Source organism: Pseudomassariella vexata, assembly GCF_002105095.1.
Source record: "Pseudomassariella vexata strain CBS 129021 chromosome Unknown BCR38scaffold_10, whole genome shotgun sequence".
In the NCBI taxonomy this organism is placed as follows: domain Eukaryota; kingdom Fungi; phylum Ascomycota; class Sordariomycetes; order Amphisphaeriales; family Pseudomassariaceae; genus Pseudomassariella; species Pseudomassariella vexata.
Window position 1 is genome coordinate 1,332,065 of NW_024467965.1, and position 19,122 is coordinate 1,351,186.

Genomic DNA, 19,122 nt, shown 5'->3' on the forward strand with positions numbered 1-19,122 from the left:
CCTCTTCATCCTGCAAGCGGCGGTTCGAGGCTGAAATTCGGTGTCAACTCTATGTGGAGGTTGCGACTAACTAGCCGGCCGTTATGCAGGTCCATTGTCGGTCCACGCTTAGGCCTCTAAAATAGCCTTGCCAGAACGTTGCCAAATCGCGCCGTGTCGTTGGCGTCGAGGCGTGCCAAGTTATGAGGATAGCTCTCCGTACAGGACACAACATCCCACTTACTCGTCTTGAGAGCCAAGACTTATTGGACAAATTTTCGGCCTTGGAGCAGCGGCAACGCCGTGGGCTTCTCCTGCATGCTGTATTTGATCGAGTCGCATCATTGGTCTCAACTCCTTCAAATTTTCATGGACGGCCTGGTGGGTATTTTGTTTGTTGACTGGCGTTTTGGATACGCCTGGCCTATTGTTCGGACTCGAGATTTCACCTTCGACTGGGTTGAAGACGATGGTGTCTTCCTTCGGCAGCCAAGAGAAGTTGCTGAACGAGTCGGTGTCCTTGATTCACTTGGTTCGGAAGCGCTCAATCATAATGCACTCACGCGTGAAGTAGCAGGTTTGACGCCTGGTGAAAATGGCAAGCATCCAGCTGCATTTATACTTGCAGGACGGGACGATGCTGAACCTCTCGTCCCAATTTCCCCAGTGGTAGAGACTTTTCTTCGTCTTGACGATGTCGAATATGCGTTTCCCGCTGTAGTACTTCTCTTCTCTAGCCCAGTAAGCTTTTCAACCCAGGATCTTGAGTTCGGCTGAAATCTGAGGATCCTAGGCAAAAGCGGTGGTCTGCTTCTTGGATTTCACTCATGCTGAGATTTGGAAGCTTCCTCGATTTGAATGTGGCCGGACTTAATCAGGGCTACACGCTTCCAGCAGCCCTTTGCCTTAGGGTTGAACTTGCCGTTTTGCTCCGTCAGGGACTCTGAAGATGGCTTTCCCACGGTATCGCTGCTGGAGCCGGCTTCGTTCTGCTGAGTCTTCGACTAAGCAGCCCACTTTTCCTTTCACTCGCGAAGTCTATCATCGCTCCCAGAAGTCTCAGCTGATCGGTAAGCGAATTCATCGTCAACTTCTCAGTGCGACGGCTCTTGCGTTGTGTTTTCCCGGTCTGCATCATCTCATGGCGTTGTTTGCTGTCGTCCTCCACTTCATCATTCCAGTATCGCCCATTTCTTCTCCCCCATTTGCGATGTGTCACGTCCATGCCCCTGTTGGGTTTGGGCTGCAGATAGAAATATGATTCTGACATTGTGGTGATATAGATGTGTTAAATAACAACAATCCGATGCGTGAGGCACAGCGTGGTCCACAGTGATGTTTCTTATCAAACTAAAGATTTCTTAAGTGTAAGAGTTTCTGACGCGGTAAGAAAATATCTCAGTGCTACGATGGAAGGCCGTATTCAATTAATTTCGAAACATTCCTCGATGGTTCTTTACTTCCAAGTAGGTATTTTTGAATTTGACATGGCCAAGTTCTACGTCCAAATGTTTACACGCCAACTATGTTACATGATTGATTAGGCTGGTCATGAATTTACGACATGACTCCACTGCCCGGGGCTGATTATGTTGTCACAATTATCTCATCTTCCCACCCAGTCTTCGAAAAAGTTATGTGCGATTTCCGTTTCCATATAAATGATAAGTTCGGGTTGGTAATTCTTCGCCAACAGTTTGATGTGAGGTGGTTGTCAACGGCGAAACTAAATCAGAGACCTAATAGCAGGCAAAATCCACTCACAATATAAGGTCGTCTTCACAAACTACGGCATGGTTATACTGCAAATCACCTCACGTGGTATCATTATGTTGGCAATACAGGCATGAGGGTTGTATTGGTGATGATGGGACTAAGTCCCCAAGGCTGCGGAAGGTCCATCTATCTATGGGTTGGCCCAAGCGCTGCACCCAGCGCACAGGCAGTGTGTGCCTGGGGCACGCAACAAACGCATTATAATGAATCTGCCGTACTAATTCCCTCCCCTTATTACTGTGAAACGTATCTTAGTTCGGTCGGTTGGTATACCGCACATAATGTGCTGCGAACTGAAATTATAGAGCCCCCCAATTATCTTCAAAATAATCTCACCAAATATTAGGTTGAAGTTGCTATTTGAGGTCCACTTCACTTCTTCAATATGCGTTCACGTGACATGAATGGCGAGATATACTGCTCATATGACGAATATCTGCCTACCCAACTCCTTTTTACCCCGCCGGTATCACCTTGCGAAAGTTATCGAATCTGTCTTTTGAAGTCAAACAGCAAGTGAACAACCATGGTTGATGGGAAGAGGATAAGGTCGGTGGCAGTTGTTGGGGCTGGCGCGGCAGGTGAGTTGGGCAACTGAACAACACCCCCTGCTGGATTCTCCACTTCGAGTTCGTCTAGCTAACGTATCATCCCAGGTGCAATAACTGCCGCGGCGCTGAAGGCAGAGAATTACTTTGAGCGCATCAGAGTATTTGAGCGAAGGGAGAGACCTGGTGGGACATGGTAGGTTTTCATTGACGTAATCAATTCCACACGGTCCGGGTATATCTAACTGATTTAGGATCTACGACGAAGACCCTAAACCAAGCCTGGACATCTATCCTGGAAGTTTACCACCAGATATCGACCGTCCTCTGAAGATTCCAGATAGTGTCCCGAGTCATACGCCTCCTAGTTGCCAAGAGCGATATGTCCAGACACCAGTCTACAAGTCTTTAACGTTAGTAAGCAATAGCCTCCATGAGAAGAGGTTGTACTAAACCCCAATAGAACCAATGTCCCAGACATCGCCATGTGCTATTCCGATGCTCGGTTTCCCTATGGACCCTTCGTGCCGCACTACATACCCCGTCAATACGTCGAGAACTACTTCTCAACCCACAAGACGGATTCGTTTCTGCAACTCAATACCACGGTTGAGGATATGTCCAAGGTGAACGCAGAAAAGGGAGGAAACTGTCAATGGAAACTCACGCTTCGAACATACGATCCCGCTCGGCATATTGACATTTGGTGGGACGAAATTTTCGATGCTGTGGTCTTGGGGAATGGACATTATTCAGTGCCTTACGTAATTTTGCTCCCTGATTTTTCTATCGTATTTTCCCCGTACAGAGCTAACGATGTATGCAGGTGCCACATGTTGACGGCCTAGATGCGTATCTCAAAAGGTTCCCAGGTCGGGTGGTGCACTCGAAATACTACCGATCACCACTTCCTTACGCCTCGAAAAAGGTCCTAATAATCGGAAACTCAGCATCTGGACACGACATCAGCAACGAGCTCGTTACAACTGCCTCTCACCCGGTATATCAGTCCATCAGGTCCAAATCTATATGGGACGGCGATGAGCCGCCGGCGGGAATAGTTTGGAAACCAGTCATCAAAGAGTTCCTACTTGACGGCAGGATCATGTTTAAGGACGGCACTTACTTGGACAGTGTCGACACAGTGATATACTGCACTGGTTATAAACCCTCCTACCCCTTCTGGAACATCGAAGCCAATGGACGGCCCTTGTGGGATTATGAAGCGGGGAAAATGATCAAGACATACTGGCACACCTTCTTCCAAGATTTCCCGACGCTGGCTATTGTGGGAGCACCACGGGTTTTGACATTCAGGAGTTTCGAGTATCAAGCCATCGCACTGGCGCGTCTTTTCGCAGGGAGACACTCGGTGTCCCTCCCTCCAATCGAAGAGCAGAAGAAGTGGGAAAAAGAACGGGAGCAAAGAACAAAGAGGGAGGGCTTGAAGTTCCATGACATCGAATGGGAGACGGGAGAGACGATGGAGTGGCTGCGTGGACTATTTCAAATTGCGGGATTGGGGACTTTGAGGGGCGAGGGGAGAATACCGCCTTTCCTGGGGGAGGACATGATTTGGGCAATTGAGCATATCAAGAAATACCCGGAACCTGGCAATGGAAGGAATAACGCGGGTAAAGGAAAGGATCGCAAGGGTCAAGAGGGCGTTGAAGTGGAGACAGAAGAGGAAGACTGGGTTTTGGTTGAGAGGAAACGGAAGGACTTGCTTGCATTCATATGATTGCGCATTCCATAGAGCAACATTTTCTTACGGTCCAGGTACAGCATATCCTCTATAGAAGACATAGTAATTGACGTAATTCTTCAACTATCGACCGGTTCCCCTCCCCACCCACTCAAATTCACCACCTCGGGCATCCTCCCGCTTCGAAACACAGCCAAAACCAGCTGCTCATCCCCGTCATTGATCTCCTGATGTTCCGCATAAGCCGGAATGAGACAATAATCGCCAGGCTCCAAATCAACCCTGTGTTTGCCCCCTTCGCTGGTGATGGTGCCCCGTCCGCTCACCGCGAAAATAACTGTGTCTTGGGCGCCGTGATGATGCACAGCAGACGCCGTGTGCGCATCGGCTAGCATCCGCGAGGCACAGATGCCGTCGCATTTGTCTGCGAAGGCGTTTTGGCGAATCATACCGGATGTTTGCCCGCCGGAGGTTTGGAGCGAGTTGCCCTTGGCGAGCTGGACGGGTTGGATGGGGCTAGGGTGTGGCATTGCGGTCAAGATGTATTTGTGATTTGCAGATACGGCGCTTCCGAGATGGGATACAAATGGGTCAGTTGAGTAGGCAAGTAGGTTGGGCTGTACGCAAAAATCGTTGTGTTGTGTGGGGGTTGTATATCTATACCTTTGATAGACGTCATAGCTGCGACTCCTCTGCGACATTACGCAACGGAAATCAATAGGCTAATACGACACATGTAAAAACAACCACCTAAGATGGTGAAATTAGACTTCCTCCCGCGCCACAACGCCGGTTTGCACCTATTTCGTTAATAGACAGCGTATGTTGTATTGTATTCTCAGAGAGTATTTTAATGGTATTTTTGAAGGTAGAAGTGCACTCCGTTCCACAGGCCGCTTAATTGCTGCCTCGATAACAGTAATGTGCATCTCAAGATGATTGGCCCTTCGACTGTTAGCCAAACCAACGCTTTGATGCCGTGCAGGCAACAGCCTCGAATATATGTCCCTTTGGCCCGCTAAAGCCGCTAACCGCTTCGTCTTCCTTGTGCACCCCGTATCGACGGCCACATCCTGAAGGGGAAAACATAGTCACTAAATGAAGCTGAGTATGACTAAAATGCTGCCATCCCGGGTGATGCAAACCTTTTCCTCGGTACAAATATGGGCGGCTCAATGGCAACTTACCGTGACCAACTTCGTCGATAATCCTACGCGATCCTCGATCATTCCACAATTCCTTATTGACTCTCAGCATCCATGGATCGTTACCAACCAACGTCAACTCGAGGGTCTCCCGGATGTAGAAGCCTTCCTCTATTCCTCATTGGAATCGACTAAAGGGACAGCAGAACACGCAAACTATGGCATCGATATGCCGCCAGATCTCTTCGAATACGTAGAGATCGACAACAACAGATGGGGTGTTGACCGTCCAGGTTGGCCGAACGCCCTCGAGAGGCTCCGTGAAATGAAGCGCTCTCCTCTGGCGATGGCTCGAGTCAAAACGTTCAAAGTCGAAATTTGGGTGCATGACAGCCAGTACGCCGACTGGTACCTGAGGATGCTTGAGCCTTTACAGCCACCCAAAGAACTCTTGAGCCTGTTTGTAGATGTTCTTGAGTCCATGGAAAGCCTCGAAACACTCAAATGGAATATCCCCGTAGAGCATGGCCATTGGATTGAAGAGACCCTTAACGAACGGAATCTTTCGATGCCATCGGTGAAAAGACTGGATCTTGGTCCTTTCAGTCATTATCTAGTAGGAATGTGTCCAAATTTGGAAACTCTGGAGCCTGGAGGTCGCTTTGTACGGAACGGGTATTGGCCACATTTGGGTGACCCAGTTCCGATGATGGTCGAGTCTGCAGGTTCGGCGCCGAAACTCAAGCGTTTTTCAGTCGAGAGTGGAGTGGGTGGATGGTCCCCGGCGTTCGTTTCTGGTATCTACATCCTCTTCTACATGGCTTTCATGCCGTTTCCAGCTGCTGAACAGACTCAGATGTTGTGAGGACGATGCCACAGATCGAGAGCCTACAGTTTCATGGATCCCTGGATACAAAAAGCCCACTGTACCCCCCAGGAGAATATACTAACGGTGATGAACTGAAAGTGAGATACTATCTTTCGTCCAATTATGCAACTCTTAGGAGCTGACTCCTTATAGGAAATTCTCCACATCCTGGCTGGCCTACAAAACCTAACGCGGCTCGATCTCCCACCGTCCTCAAACTTGGGACTGGGCTTTGACGGGGGATCTCCCTGTGGAAATGCCTATTTCGGACCTGGAGGAAGAGCGTACAGACGTCGGGTCGTTAGGAATAGTCTCGAGACAACCGAGCGGGGTGCAGCTATTGTGATGGAAATCTTACCCAACTTGACTAGTTTCGCCATTGGAGGCAGTCGTCCAAACATAACCAAGGTTGAAACGGGATTGGCCAACCTCACATGGCCCTGGACGGGGAGAATGGATGAGTGGATATTGGAAGCTGTACCTAAAAGGTCTTACAAAGAGCCCATGTACGACGAGGAGATCATACATGGGGACAGACTCCTGTATAAAGAGGAGACCATGTATGATGAATAGATTCGAATGATGGGTATATGGAGTCTAAAGGCAGTAACAGCCTGAGATCCACAGTGTTGCAATGAATCAGGCATCAACTAACGCCAACTGTTCCTCAATCCTGGCCAAGCCACCCTTTACCCTATGTCCACCAAACCAATCGTTACCATGTGCATCCTTGCCCATAATAGGAAATACCTCAGTAAAGTGATAAAGCGTCTGCATATTCTGTATATAAGACGGCCAACACGGAGTAGATAGAGCGTGGGCTCCTAGCCGTGGCCGACAGGCCGACAGAGAATGAATCCGCCTCCGTCCAGTTCAAATAACTTATCAACACTGAGATATGCCTAAACATGGGCGGCAGCTTGTGTTTTGATTCGTGGACCATGTTACCGCAAGCCTCGGCTTGTCCCGTGTGCCCTGCTTTGTGATGGGACGGCGGATCCGCGAGGCCTCGTAGCTCAGGGCTCTCTGTAGAATGTCTTTTGAGGGTGTCCGTACGTTAATGAAGCCGATGTAGTTCGGGACGAAGGGTCTGCCGGCTGATAGGATGTCTTTGGATAATCCGGATCGCCATGAGAAGGATGAGAAATGCGACTTCGCCAATCTCATGCTAAAAGTTAGGCGGGAATACCCTAGAAATGTAGTACTAACTTTGCGACTAATGCAACACTCCTTGCAATTACATCATTGGGGCTAATTAGTCAAGTTGGTTATTGTTGAATATCATGTTTGCCCTACGTTGTTTGGAAAAGATTGATGTAGCCCCTTATACACATGGGTCTCAAACTTCTATTTTCCATTCTCCTAAAAAAACTCCGATTGACGGCGGCAAGTTGCTTTCACCAAATTAGCCATAGTGGACTGGGCCATTACGGAATCAGATATATGCGCGTTAGGAAGCCATCCCTCCATCGCCTATGTAAGGCAATCCGCAATAATTGCACACTAGATTATTGAAATCAAATGCCTTCTGCCATTTGACAAGTGGTCTCTGGGCAAATTTGCGCACGGAACTTTTGCGGAATAACGTAACCCACCCATAAGCGGGCCACACCCCTTAGCGGGCCACCCATTTCGGCTCTGTCGAATTGGCTCAACTTAACAACAACATCATCAATTTCCACGTCGATTCTTATCGCTAGGTCTTTATTCTTCCGTCAAATGGATCAGGAAGACCAGATCAAGAAAGCCATCAAGTCTATTCGTTCTGGGGAAGTCCCTAGTATACGTAAAGCAGCCGAGCTCTTTGGGGTCCCCAGAACAACCCTCCAAGCCCGAATTCAAGGCCGCCAGAGCCGGACCACCGCACACCAACACCGACAGCGATTATTACCTGCCGAAGAAGCTACGATCGAACGAGCCTTGCTTCAGTTAGCTGCGTGGGGATGGCCCTTAACTATCAAAGCAGTGGAAGGGCTAGCAGTGAACCTGCTGGAAGCGAAAGGAGATACAGACCCCCTAGGGGTCAACTGGTACACTAGCTTTCTAGACCGCCACCCTAAGCTGAAGACCTATAGGGTTCGTAGTCTAGATCAAGCTCGAAAGGATGGTATCACGTACGATATCCTCATCGAATGGTTCGACCTTTACCGACGAGTTAAAGAACAATACGCGATCACGGACGATGATACCTACAATATGGACGAGAAGGGGATTAGCAAAGGGATCGGTGATGACCCTAAAGTTATTATCTCTCGAGAGGACGATCAGGCCTTTGCTAACCAGCCTGGTAACCGTGAATGGGTCTCTATCATCGAATGTATAGGAATCAACGGCTACTCCCTACCGCCTTTTATCATATTCGAGGGCAAGAGGATTCTGCCGTCTTGGATAGACGAGAGGATCGATCCAAGGACTGTTATTCAGGTCAGCTCAAATGGCTGGACCGATCGACAGATTGCCTTGACCTGGCTACGCCATTTTGATACGTATACACGTCAACAGTGTCGTGGTCAATACCGCCTTCTTATTCTAGATGGTCACACAAGCCACGTATCCCTTGAATTCGTCGAATACTGCGAAGCAAATCAAATCATTCCTCTCTGCCTGCCCCCCCATTCGACCCACGAGCTTCAACCCCTTGACAAGGGTATCTTCGGCCCTCTGGCAAAGGCGTACAAGTCCCTGATCACTGAACGGTCTGTCTTCGGTGCCGTACGAGTCGACAACCAGCAGTTCTTATTATTATATCAACAAGCTAGATCTACTATCTACCGCAATATCCCGGGCGCTTGGAGAGGTACTGGCTTATCCCCACTAGATCCGTCGAAGATCCTCGCCAAGTACCGGCCAAAGATCCCTCCATTTGCGAGCCTTACCGACGAGAATGGTGTACGCGTTGATATTCAAGTTGATAGGGATACGGCTCAGCAGATCAATGAGATTGTAGCTAAGCTTGTCTGTCAGAGACACTGAACGCAGGACACCGGTGGGGTGCCGGTGGGGTGTTTCGGACAAAAGCCTCCCGAGTCATGATTACAATCTATGTGAAGTTTCGGGATGCCAAGAGTCAGGATTCCCGGCATCGCCAAACCTGCGGCTACGCCGGGTCCAAGCGGCGGCCTAGCTATCTATATAAGGATCATCTCGAAGTAGGATAGGGAAGTAGAGATCAATGCATCATCGTGGGCACCCCTACCTGAGACCGCCAGTGACTACTCGGTGCTACGTAGGAGGGACGCCCATTACTCCCCATCACTCTGTGCTATTGCCTTCGGCCTAGTCGTACCCTGACATTGTCACTGTTTGTGATAGCCTCTTACAGCGTAAGGTTTCTTTTATTAAAGAGACTTGCCTAACAGCTCTAGCAGATAATCTAGCCTTACAGAAGATTAAGGAGGGCCTCGTTAAGAAATAACAGGAGAGTAGAAATAGAAGGACGAAGAAGGCCTGTGGTACTGCACGTGTATTAACTGTTAAAGAGATTTGAGATCAACGGCGCCGGAGAGAGAAGCGAGAGGCTCAGGTAATGAGTGAAAAGGAGCGTAGACAAGCCCTTAGGGGCGTTGTTACCTTTGCTAAACGCGTTTGGAAGGAGTTACCGCTCGATTCTGATGTATTTAGTTGAAAATAGCGTTGTGAATAGCTTCAACTCTGCTTGTTATGCTGTTATTGATCATCCTCTTATGCCAAAAATGGTGGCCCGCTTATGGGTGGGTTACGTTAACCCCTGACGCATACAAAATACGCTAAGAACAAAAACGAAAATGGAAAAAAAAATCAAAAATTGGAGTAATCAACCCTTATGCAAGATTTGAACTTGCGTATGCTCCCGATACGAGGGTCGAACTCGTAACCTTCGGATGAACTTGTACAGCTGTAAAAGTCCGACGCTCTAACCACTGCTGTAAGTGTTAGCATGTTATTGAGAGGTCGCAATTTCGGTGGTGACTTGCATTGAGCTAACCGGGATTGGCGCTAAGCCGATGTGGTGATCCCATTCGATGGTGAATTTTCGTCTCTAACAGAATCTATGTTCGGTTCACACAAGTCCTTGTACCGTCCGATTCTGTTATCTCGGAATCAGGAGTTCATGTGTGGTAGTTAGGCCCAATTGCGCCGAACAAGTTCTGCTCACATAACCAGGTCAATATACTCTTTAATGGAAATTCAACTGGAGTCTTCGAAATTTCCCCATGAAGTAAATGGGCAACATCGTATTGGCTTGAAACGATGTATTGGCCTAACGGAAATAATACTGTACAAACATACCTAGCGGACAGCTGAATTGTGCTTATGAGATAGGAGTTGAACACAACCGAAGATTCGCCGATGTTGATATGACTCCGACGGTTTTACTCAATAACTTCATTCCGCCCAGCAATCGTAATGTTCTCCAGTTGTGATATATTTGTGGGCCTTGTCAGTATTCATTGAAGACCAGCTTGTGTCGTCCTTGAGATGTGCAGTTCTCAATCACTAGATCTTTCTTAGTGCGAAAATCGACTTACTTTCCTGGAGGCACGCAACCAGCCAGACCTTTTGGCAAGCAATTCGCCGCCATGCCATCCCGATGTGTTCGGGTAAATCAAAAATCAATACACATAATTCGATTTTCGAATGGATTGAATATTTTCTTCGATTTATTCCATCTCAACTCCGTTTCCGTCCACCATATTCTATCAATCATCATTATGGACGGCCAAGACGCTCGGTCTGGCTGGTAAGATGGACTCATTGACCTTGACCCCTACTTGCTAGACGAAGAGAAGCTTGAAGATGCACTGGATGCGTCTTTTATTTTAGAGGGAATTAAGACTTGAGCACAATCTATAATAACGCGTAAACCTGGGCATCGCGAGGTACACTGAATTCAGGGGCAAATTATTCAACCATATGTGGGAAAACTAGGCGAATGTTCCTTGACTGGATGCCGTGCCGCCCGTCGAGTCCCCAACGCCAAGATCTTCATCCGCAAGAGCCTGTGCCTGCGCTCGAAAGCCGTGCTCATCTTTCCGTAGGTCGCAAGGCCGTGAAGTCGGAGATCCCCAAGACAATGTGGAAAGAGTAGCTACTTCTGCCCAAGAAACGAGCTATGAAGAGACAAGTTAAGAATCGAGGAGCATCTAAGGAACGAGCTACGAAGAAGGAAGCCACGCAGAGCAAGTAGGAAGCTTAGCCGGCTGGAGATGCTTTCATGGTATGCACACCAATCTTCCCGTGACTGCATCCTGGACCCTGATGTTAACGGGTTTTATTACATGACTGATTCTGCAACAGGATGGTGCACCCAATGAGAATTCAAGTTCTTGTCCTATTCAAGGAGCATATCGATTCGGAGCGGGAGCCCGAAGTATCAAGCGTAGAGATTTCGACGGGGCATACATCAAGTTCAAGTAGAATATGCAGTTAACTTCAGCTGCGTGAGCTTTATATTTGGAATTATGACGGAATTGCTCTAATTTCGACGTTGGTGATGATCTGTCGACAGAGCCTCGAGTGGCAGCAAGGATTAGGCAGTCGGCACTCACTTATGCAGTCGTGCTGGCATTGCCACGAAGTAACGCCAACGGAAATGTATCGGCCATAGCCTGGTATCCCGCCACATTGGGATGCAAATGATCTCCACCATCGTACCTGCTGGCCAAGTTCGCCGCGTTGGTGCCATCAGCTACAGTTTTTGCAAAGTCGACTGTACCGTCGAAGCTGCCCTCCCCACCACCAAGAATCCACGTGTTGACCCGCTGCCTTGTGGCATCCCTCGTTGGGTTACTGTAACTCTGACCGTTCCCACCAAAGGGTGTGATGGTAGCTCCGAAGACAAGTAGACCGGTCTTGTGAGCATCGGATGCGATCTGCTTGAAGGATGAGATGAGCTGGTCCCCAATGCGTTGCTGGGAGCCCGAATCAGTGCCACCACCCCCGATGTCGTTTACGCCTTCGAAAATAAGCACATATTTGACCCCAGCCACTTCGAGTGCGTCACGTTTATATCGTTGCATCAGGGGAGGACCGAGACCACCGGCGAGGACGGTGTTACCGCCCGCAGCTTGGTTGTTCACCCCGATGGTTGTCAGACCGGCTTTCTGCATGTTGGCGAGCACGAGATCGGGCCAGCGGTTATTGGCATCGTCAGTACTCCCACGACCATCCGTAATACTGTCACCTAGAATAACAAGAGCCGATGTTGTCTTCGGTGCCCATGCCTCAACTGCCGTCAAGAAGTACCAATGCTTCGTGTTTGCACCAGTAACTGTTGAAGCGTTCAAATGGTTTCCTTGCTGCATCCACGAGGTGGTTCGACTTCCAGGATGTCCTGTGATACTGCTCCCAGGTTGTCCGTCTTGTGAATACAAGTCAACTGTGATCATTGATTGAGGTTGAATCTTGAAGTCCACAGCATCAGTATACACAACTTGGCCCCTTGGAACTATAACAGATGCTGAGCCGTTGAAGGTAAGTCCCTTCAGCGTTGTGGTGTCGATACTGTTAACGCCGGCTTTGCCGCCGGTGGGTAGGGACACAGAAGCGGCCGTTATAGGAAGGTCGCTACCGCCAAAGGTGTTGGAGATCTGGAACCGAATCCTTTCAGCGCCGATTGATACATGAAGAGTTTGACGGAGAGTGGCATCTTTGAACACTGCGCCGCCTTGCTATTCCTGCTGTTAGACACATTCTCATTTTCCACCATGGTATTGGGACGTACGAAAGGTGAAGGGGGCAGATTGGCGGGCTCGACAAGTTGTGGCATAGAGGTCCACGTAGCAACCCAATGGGAGTCGTCAGCTTGACGCTTATCTAACGACTCGACGTCTGTAGGCAAAGCAGTAATGCATGACGAAGAGATCAAGAGTCCAAGACTGAATCCAAAGTTGAAGCTTCTCATTCCGAGTAACATCTTGAAATGACATGTACGAACAGAATGCCAAGAAAAACAAGGAAACAGGGGCGTCGTTTGGCTTAAGACTTCTTCAAATACTCGACAGCCACGGATGGAAGCTGTCCGTACTTATATTGATGGGCTATTATGGCATTTAGCCTCTCACCCGCCCGCCATAAAGAGTGGTTCCAACGCCAAGGGACGACGGCAGTGCCTATCTTCCAGGTTTGTTGATGCCCTGGCAAAGCCGTGACGACCGCGCGATGGCTCCGTCTGTCGGGGGTAGCCATGCAGAGGCAACCGGGAAGGAGGGCCCCAGATATAGGCACGCTCCATCCCGAATAACCATGGAAGGGTCGCTGAAACTACGCATCTGGGTTCTTGGATACGATGTCTCCACAAAGCCCACAGGCTGCTTAGCAGATCTGGGGAACGGTTGCTGATGAGATCATGGAGTGGTGTGCGGAATACCAGCGGAACTGCGAGTACCGAGCCTAAGCGACCGCGACGGCTCCTTTTGGAGCCTTGTCGACAAATGAGACGAACATGATATGAAGAGGATAAAGACATTGCCGGCTGGACTCGGTTCCCCCAGGTTTTCAGACCTCCAGACTTGGCAGATTCCAGCGAGCGGGAACATGCATAAGATCTAGATTCCCGGTATCGATCCATCGTGGGTTTGATGATATCTTCTCAAGCGGCGGACGATATCTTCTTCGAGGATCTGGATCTCACCTCATGTTGCGCAGTCAGTCCAATGGACGCGATGCCAAGTACTGTTAGGACGAAGCGACTGAGCCTCCGTCCCTTCCGAAATTCGGAGTCAGGCCTTGCGTCCAAGGTGAGCGGAGTTGGTCTGACCAGGCCAACCAGGCCAATTGGAGCGAACGAGAAAATCCTTTGAAAGAACGACAGCCCCACCAATCTTTTTTTTTTTTCGGAGCAACGCTCGATCTGCAGCTGCCCCTCATCCACCCCTCGCTCCAAGGTACGGTACCTTACTGAGAGCAACACGAACGAGAGAATGCTAACGAACCCGGAACCACGACAACCTTGTCACTATTAGTGGTTCGATTTTCAATCCATTTGACATCTTGGCATCAATTCATTCCGCTCCACGTGCAGTCATCCGAAGCTGGTCATACTCCTTACGTCGAAGCCAATTGGCCTGCTGTCTTTAAGCAGGGCAGGGTGTGTTGCAACCCCACCAACCAGCATTATTCTCACGCTGGGCGCACAACGGAAGGACGAGGAATCTTTCCCACTTGTGTCCTGACTCATATCGCGGCCGCGAACTTTTATTCTACGGCAGTGTTCCCCAGTGCTCTTACGACGAACTCCCATTCGATTGGATCTTTCCTGCCGTTATCACTCTTCCCATCACCCGCTGGTACTGCATCCGAAACGTGTGTACAACGAACACTCCCGCCTTGCTCGACTTAAGGACGGATACTCCCCAAAATATCGCCCCATTGTAGCTCCTTGCAGCTTCCAGTCAACTTTCGTACCCTTCCTTCGCACCCACACAGCCATCAGAATGCCCGGAGTCGACATGGCGGCACCCCTCGTGGATGACATGAGAGGTAAGTGTAACAGAGTCCTCTTTGCTGCGCCATGTGCAATTCCTATGCATTTGGCCTCACCGACCCAATTACGCGAGTAGTTATTGCCTCTGGGGTCAAATCTAACTCCCAGACAGCTGCTGCGAGCCTACTGTCATTCTCGTGGTATAAAACGAAATCACAGGTTTCACTTGGACAATTAGCACACATTGCTCCTATGGGATAATGGGCTTAACAGCACTTTGCTTGTACCCGTAACCATGCTAATATTTTCTGATCTTTCAGTCCTGGGTCAGGACCCTCTGATCCCGCCTGCACTCCTGATTTCCGAAATTCCCATGACCGAATCTGCCCTCGAGACCGTAGTCAAGGGCCGTCGCGAAGCAGCTGCAATCGTTATGGGTCGGGACGACCGGCTTCTCGTCATTATCGGACCCTGCTCGATCCATGACCCTGCCACGGCGCACGAGTACTCGGCTCGCTTGAAGGCGCTTGCTGATAAACTTTCGGGTGACCTTTGCATCATAATGCGAGCTTATTTGGAAAAGCCGCGCACAACGGTGGGCTGGAAGGGTCTTATCAACGACCCGGATATCGACCAGAGCTTCAAGATCAACAAGGGTCTACGTGTGTCTCGACAGTTGTTCGCCGACCTCACCCACAACGGCATGCCCATTGCCAGCGAAATGCTGGATACCATCTCCCCCCAATTCCTCGCCGACTTCATCTCCGTTGGTGCCATTGGTGCCCGAACTACTGAGTCACAATTGCACCGGGAGCTGGCGTCCGGCTTGTCTTTCCCTATCGGCTTCAAGAATGGTACGGATGGCAACCTCGGCGTGGCCATTGACGCTATTGGCGCTGCGGCATCAAAGCATCATTTCATGGGTGTCACAAAGCAGGGTTTGGCTGCTATTACACGGACAAAGGGTAATGAGCATGGCTTCGTTATCCTCAGGGGTGGTACCAAGGGCCCCAACTTCGACAAGGAGAACGTTCAAGCTGCCAAGCAGACACTAATCAAGAAGGGTCAAAAGTTGGCGATTATGATTGATTGCTCGCATGGTAAGTACAAAATTCCCCCCTTGCTCTTTCGATCATTGCGCGCGAAGAGATGATATCAAGAAAACTGCTCGAGAAAATCACTGTGCATTTGCCGCGTGGTTGCTGTTTTTTCAATACGCACTCGCAAGAATGCGCTAGGACAATGCCATGATATCTTTAGGGATTGGAGCATTATAAGGCTAACACCCTTACAGGCAACTCGAACAAGGACCACCGAAACCAGCCAAAAGTTGCCAAGGTGGTCAGTGATCAATTGCGGGAAGGCGAGAGGTCTATCATTGGTGTGATGATCGAGTCCAACATCAATGAAGGCAATCAAAAGGTGCCTGCTGAGGGCCCGGCAGCTCTGAAGAAGGGCGTCAGTATCACAGACGCCTGCATCGATTGGGAGAGCACAGTCACTGTCCTAGAAGACCTCGCAACTGCTGTGAGGGAACGGAGGGAGAAGAACGGCACGGCAAATGGCAATGGGGAGGAGCACAAGACCACACTACTCGAGGAAGACTAAGTAAGCAAAAAGGGAAAAGGGTGGCGAACATGTAAAAAATGCTTTGTGGCAAACGGAGAACATCATTAGGCATTTCTGGGCCATAGAGACGGTTGCATATCCCAAACGACACCACCAACATTGATGGGAGCGACGAACATCACGGCATAATTGGCATACAAGAACATAAGACAATATGACCAGTCGGCCTAGGCAAGACCCACAAGCAGCACAGCATGCCGCAGCTATCTAGCACCCTCTTTCCTCGTACCTCACTTGAACAGTGTGAATTGTGTACATTAGTCTATTGCAACCACAATTCGCTGGTCCTATCAGGCCCAATGCTAGGTCCGGAAAAAAGTCTCCACATCATGGAAGATGTTCGCCATCTTTTAATAAGTGCTTAGTGGCCCCTAACTTCATTGCGAATCCAAACTCTACGTCCACATTGTGGTATGACTATTTCCTGGCCTTCCTCGGATTCTTGCGACTTGCGCTTCTGCCGCTGATACCGTACACTGTTGAGGTGGCACACTGCTCTCTCGGGCAAAGCACTTCTTTCCACAGGCCCTCGATAACAGCTTTTCGAACTCACGAGGAATATTCGCCTCATCCTGGGGTTCCGTTATCCGTAAATGCAGCCGTGTAACACCATCGATTCCCGCCTGTCCTTTCGTCTGTATCCGCGTCATGCCAATCCTATTCCCCTCTGTTTCACCTCTCCCCTTCGCCCACAGGCACGTACGTCCCCCTATTCCCAGCCGGCGCCCTCCCAGGACTAGGTAACCCCATCCCCGCAACCCCCATATTCTGCTTCTCATCTCGCATCTCCACTACGCGCTTCACGGCCGCCCACCCCAACAGTCCCGCCGTGCCCAGCAGGAACCCCCACACGATGATCTGGTCCTTGCGGCTGTCGCGCTGGAAGCACATAGTCAGGATGTCCTTCTCGGCCGCATCTTTGCATATTGGTAGCTGGTTCTGTATGCAGAAGGCGCGGTTGCATTGGGTGCAAGAGGCGGAAGCGGCGCGTTTGGATAGAGCGGAGGACTCGGCCGTGAAGGGGTTGAAGGAGCGGAGGAGTTTTGGAATCACGGGGGAGGAGGAGGAGGAAGAGTCTTGGGGACCTAGACGGATGATGGTGGAGTTGGTGAAGCAGGTGCATTTGCAGAAGGTTGGGGCGGCTGGTGGTTTACAGGTTAGTATACCTAGTGTACAGGGAGCTGTTCGGTAGAGGATAGGGTTAGAAGTTTTGGGGCTCACATTCTGCTGCGACAAAGGAGAGAAGTGCTCCTACAAGGAGTATAATTATTTGTGGGCGTATCATTGTATAGGGTTCGAGACCAACATCGACGAGGAGAGATGCTCAATCGACTCTTGTTCTATGCGCCAGATGCTGGAAGTTGAAGTTGGACTCATTGGCGTCGGTGGTCAAAGAAAAGACGCCACGATTCTCTTGTGGCTGAAGCTCCAGTTTTAGCCTATCGCTATTGCATTGGCCCAAGCCAACCTGGACAGCTCGACCAATTCAATTCCCCCATCGAAAAAGTTCACGATTTAGCGATCCAACCCGACACGCCATTGCAGCTCTAGGACACGTATTTCGAGCGCAATCCGTCGCAATGCGCCGAATATCACGCTTAAGAGGGCCCTCGGGCTTGCGGTGGTCAACAAGCTGCCGCTCAATAGCGTCACTATCCAGCCAGTGCAGTGTAGCCAAAGCTCCCGTATCCATATGTTCTACGACCTTGACACCGTCACCCGTTGCCGCCGCCAGCTCCTCGCGCATGTACTCGACAAAACCAGACTCCTCTACCTTGCCTCAGTCTCTTGGTGGTGCGAAGACTCACGTGCCGCAGCTTGACATTGAGGCAGCGAACGAGGACCCACACTCTGCCGAGACGGAAATCATCGCTCAAGAGAGTTGGGACATGGACGCCGGGGAGCCGAACGAATACACTTCACAAACTTTTCAGCCTCCTCCGCCGAGGTCCTACGCCGAACGCACGGACGAGATCCGAGATCCCTCCTATGTCCCGGCAACCACCGTGGAAGGTCTCTCGACACTGGGTGGTCTGGAAGGCTGGTGGGATCGCCGCGAGAATTGGCCCAGGAGCAGTGATTTCCAGGGATTCATCGAGGCGAAGAGGAAGATTACGCACCCTGACTCGCTCGAAGTAGCGACCAGACGGGCTTTGGTCGAAGTCTTGGTGAGGAAGGCGCGTGGTCAGCACTTGACTGAGGGCATGCCGGTTGGCGGCAAAGAGGAGCTCTTGCGAGCTCTGGCCTTGGACTTGAAGGTTAAAGAAAATGGGGAGATCAGTCTGGTTGCAGATGATTCAGCGATTGAACTTGTAGCCAAGGATCTCGATTGGGAAAACGTGCTGGCCAAGGAGGAATTGACGGGCAAAGTGCCTGCTGTTCCCACCCTGTTGCCGGGTGAAGCTCAATCATTCAAGGAGGCTGCACAATGGCGTGCCAGATGGAAGAGTGCGTCGCTCTCTGAACCCAAGTTGAAGTTTGCTGTAAGTCACTCGTGCGGTTCTACAACATATCAAACATGCTAATGCCCGTCTAGGTACTGAAGCGCATCTTCCAACTTACGGGTCAGCGCGTCCAGGACCACCAATTACCCGGGATCACAGATGTACTCTCGCTCCTTCGCACAATAAAGGCCCCGCCAAAGCCGAAGACGCTGAGCCAGGAGATCATGGAGCGCAAACAGGACCTGGTTCAACTCCCTAATGTGGCTTTTGCACCCAAGCGTGTCACCCGAGGTGATAAGGATATAGCATTGGGGCGGTTTAAGATCATTGAAAAGGAGCTTATGACGAGAGATGTAAATGTCCACCCACTGTCGGTTGGCAAAAGCAGGGAGCAAAAATGGCTCAAGGGTCAGTCTTAAACTATCGGACAATGTATACTATGTAAATGCACGGGAAATTTACTGGGCGGCATGTCACTTTACAAATCGGTCTATGTGCCGTTGTAGCAATAGACGAAAACTGTACAATAGAGGAGGGGAGAAGCCTCCATACCACCAACTGCACTGTATCTTCAGTTACCTGCTGACTGGTTACCTTACCTTGTATCATCAACTTCCTGCGTGA

The 19,122-nt window shown here is 50.1% G+C and overlaps 8 protein-coding genes and 1 pseudogene across 9 annotated transcripts; 4 read left to right on the top strand and 5 right to left on the bottom strand.

Moving 5' to 3' along the window:
- Window positions 1-2,281: 2,281 nt before the first annotated feature.
- BCR38DRAFT_348044 (uncharacterized protein) lies at window positions 2,282-4,044 on the top strand (the record flags this gene model as incomplete). Its single annotated transcript, XM_040856396.1, has 5 exons — window positions 2,282-2,336; window positions 2,412-2,499; window positions 2,558-2,716; window positions 2,767-3,067; window positions 3,130-4,044. 5 exons carry the CDS (start codon window positions 2,282-2,284, stop codon window positions 4,042-4,044), a joined length of 1,518 nt encoding a protein of 505 aa, XP_040713636.1.
- Window positions 4,045-4,112: 68 nt separating this feature from the next.
- On the bottom strand, window positions 4,113-4,666 carry BCR38DRAFT_373482 (RmlC-like cupin domain-containing protein). The gene has a single exon (XM_040857311.1). The coding sequence runs from the start codon at window positions 4,536-4,538 to the stop codon at window positions 4,128-4,130; it is 411 nt and encodes a 136-aa protein (XP_040713637.1). The 5' UTR covers window positions 4,539-4,666; the 3' UTR covers window positions 4,113-4,127.
- Window positions 4,667-5,062: 396 nt separating this feature from the next.
- On the top strand, window positions 5,063-6,224 carry BCR38DRAFT_36757 (uncharacterized protein). Its single transcript, XM_040857247.1, has 2 exons — window positions 5,063-6,119; window positions 6,175-6,224. The coding sequence occupies exon 1, from the start codon at window positions 5,107-5,109 to the stop codon at window positions 6,016-6,018; it is 912 nt and encodes a 303-aa protein (XP_040713638.1). The 5' UTR covers window positions 5,063-5,106; the 3' UTR covers window positions 6,019-6,119; window positions 6,175-6,224.
- A 454-nt stretch (window positions 6,225-6,678) lies between these two features.
- On the bottom strand, window positions 6,679-7,311 carry BCR38DRAFT_495166 (uncharacterized protein). Its single transcript, XM_040864734.1, has one exon. The coding sequence runs from the start codon at window positions 7,186-7,188 to the stop codon at window positions 6,907-6,909; it is 282 nt and encodes a 93-aa protein (XP_040713639.1). The 5' UTR covers window positions 7,189-7,311; the 3' UTR covers window positions 6,679-6,906.
- A 2,536-nt stretch (window positions 7,312-9,847) lies between these two features.
- On the bottom strand, window positions 9,848-9,935 carry BCR38DRAFT_t246 (annotated as a pseudogene). Its single transcript has one exon. The product of its transcript is annotated as a tRNA-OTHER (tRNA).
- A 1,614-nt stretch (window positions 9,936-11,549) lies between these two features.
- Window positions 11,550-12,904, bottom strand: BCR38DRAFT_347747 (SGNH hydrolase-type esterase domain-containing protein; the record flags this gene model as incomplete). Its single annotated transcript, XM_040856369.1, has 2 exons — window positions 11,550-12,671; window positions 12,725-12,904. The coding sequence occupies 2 exons, from the start codon at window positions 12,902-12,904 to the stop codon at window positions 11,550-11,552; spliced, it is 1,302 nt and encodes a 433-aa protein (XP_040713640.1).
- Window positions 12,905-14,435: 1,531 nt separating this feature from the next.
- Window positions 14,436-16,033, top strand: BCR38DRAFT_459415 (phospho-2-dehydro-3-deoxyheptonate aldolase; the record flags this gene model as incomplete). Its single annotated transcript, XM_040862281.1, has 3 exons — window positions 14,436-14,481; window positions 14,746-15,525; window positions 15,720-16,033. The coding sequence occupies 3 exons, from the start codon at window positions 14,436-14,438 to the stop codon at window positions 16,031-16,033; spliced, it is 1,140 nt and encodes a 379-aa protein (XP_040713641.1).
- Window positions 16,034-16,726: 693 nt separating this feature from the next.
- Window positions 16,727-17,197, bottom strand: BCR38DRAFT_347958 (uncharacterized protein; the record flags this gene model as incomplete). Its single annotated transcript, XM_040856385.1, has 2 exons — window positions 16,727-17,062; window positions 17,108-17,197. Coding segments are annotated over 2 exons (426 nt in total), but the record flags the coding sequence as incomplete, so codon positions are not given.
- A 346-nt stretch (window positions 17,198-17,543) lies between these two features.
- On the top strand, window positions 17,544-19,122 carry BCR38DRAFT_476284 (uncharacterized protein). Its single transcript, XM_040863031.1, has 2 exons — window positions 17,544-18,537; window positions 18,591-19,122. The coding sequence occupies exons 1-2, from the start codon at window positions 17,635-17,637 to the stop codon at window positions 18,915-18,917; spliced, it is 1,230 nt and encodes a 409-aa protein (XP_040713643.1). The 5' UTR covers window positions 17,544-17,634; the 3' UTR covers window positions 18,918-19,122.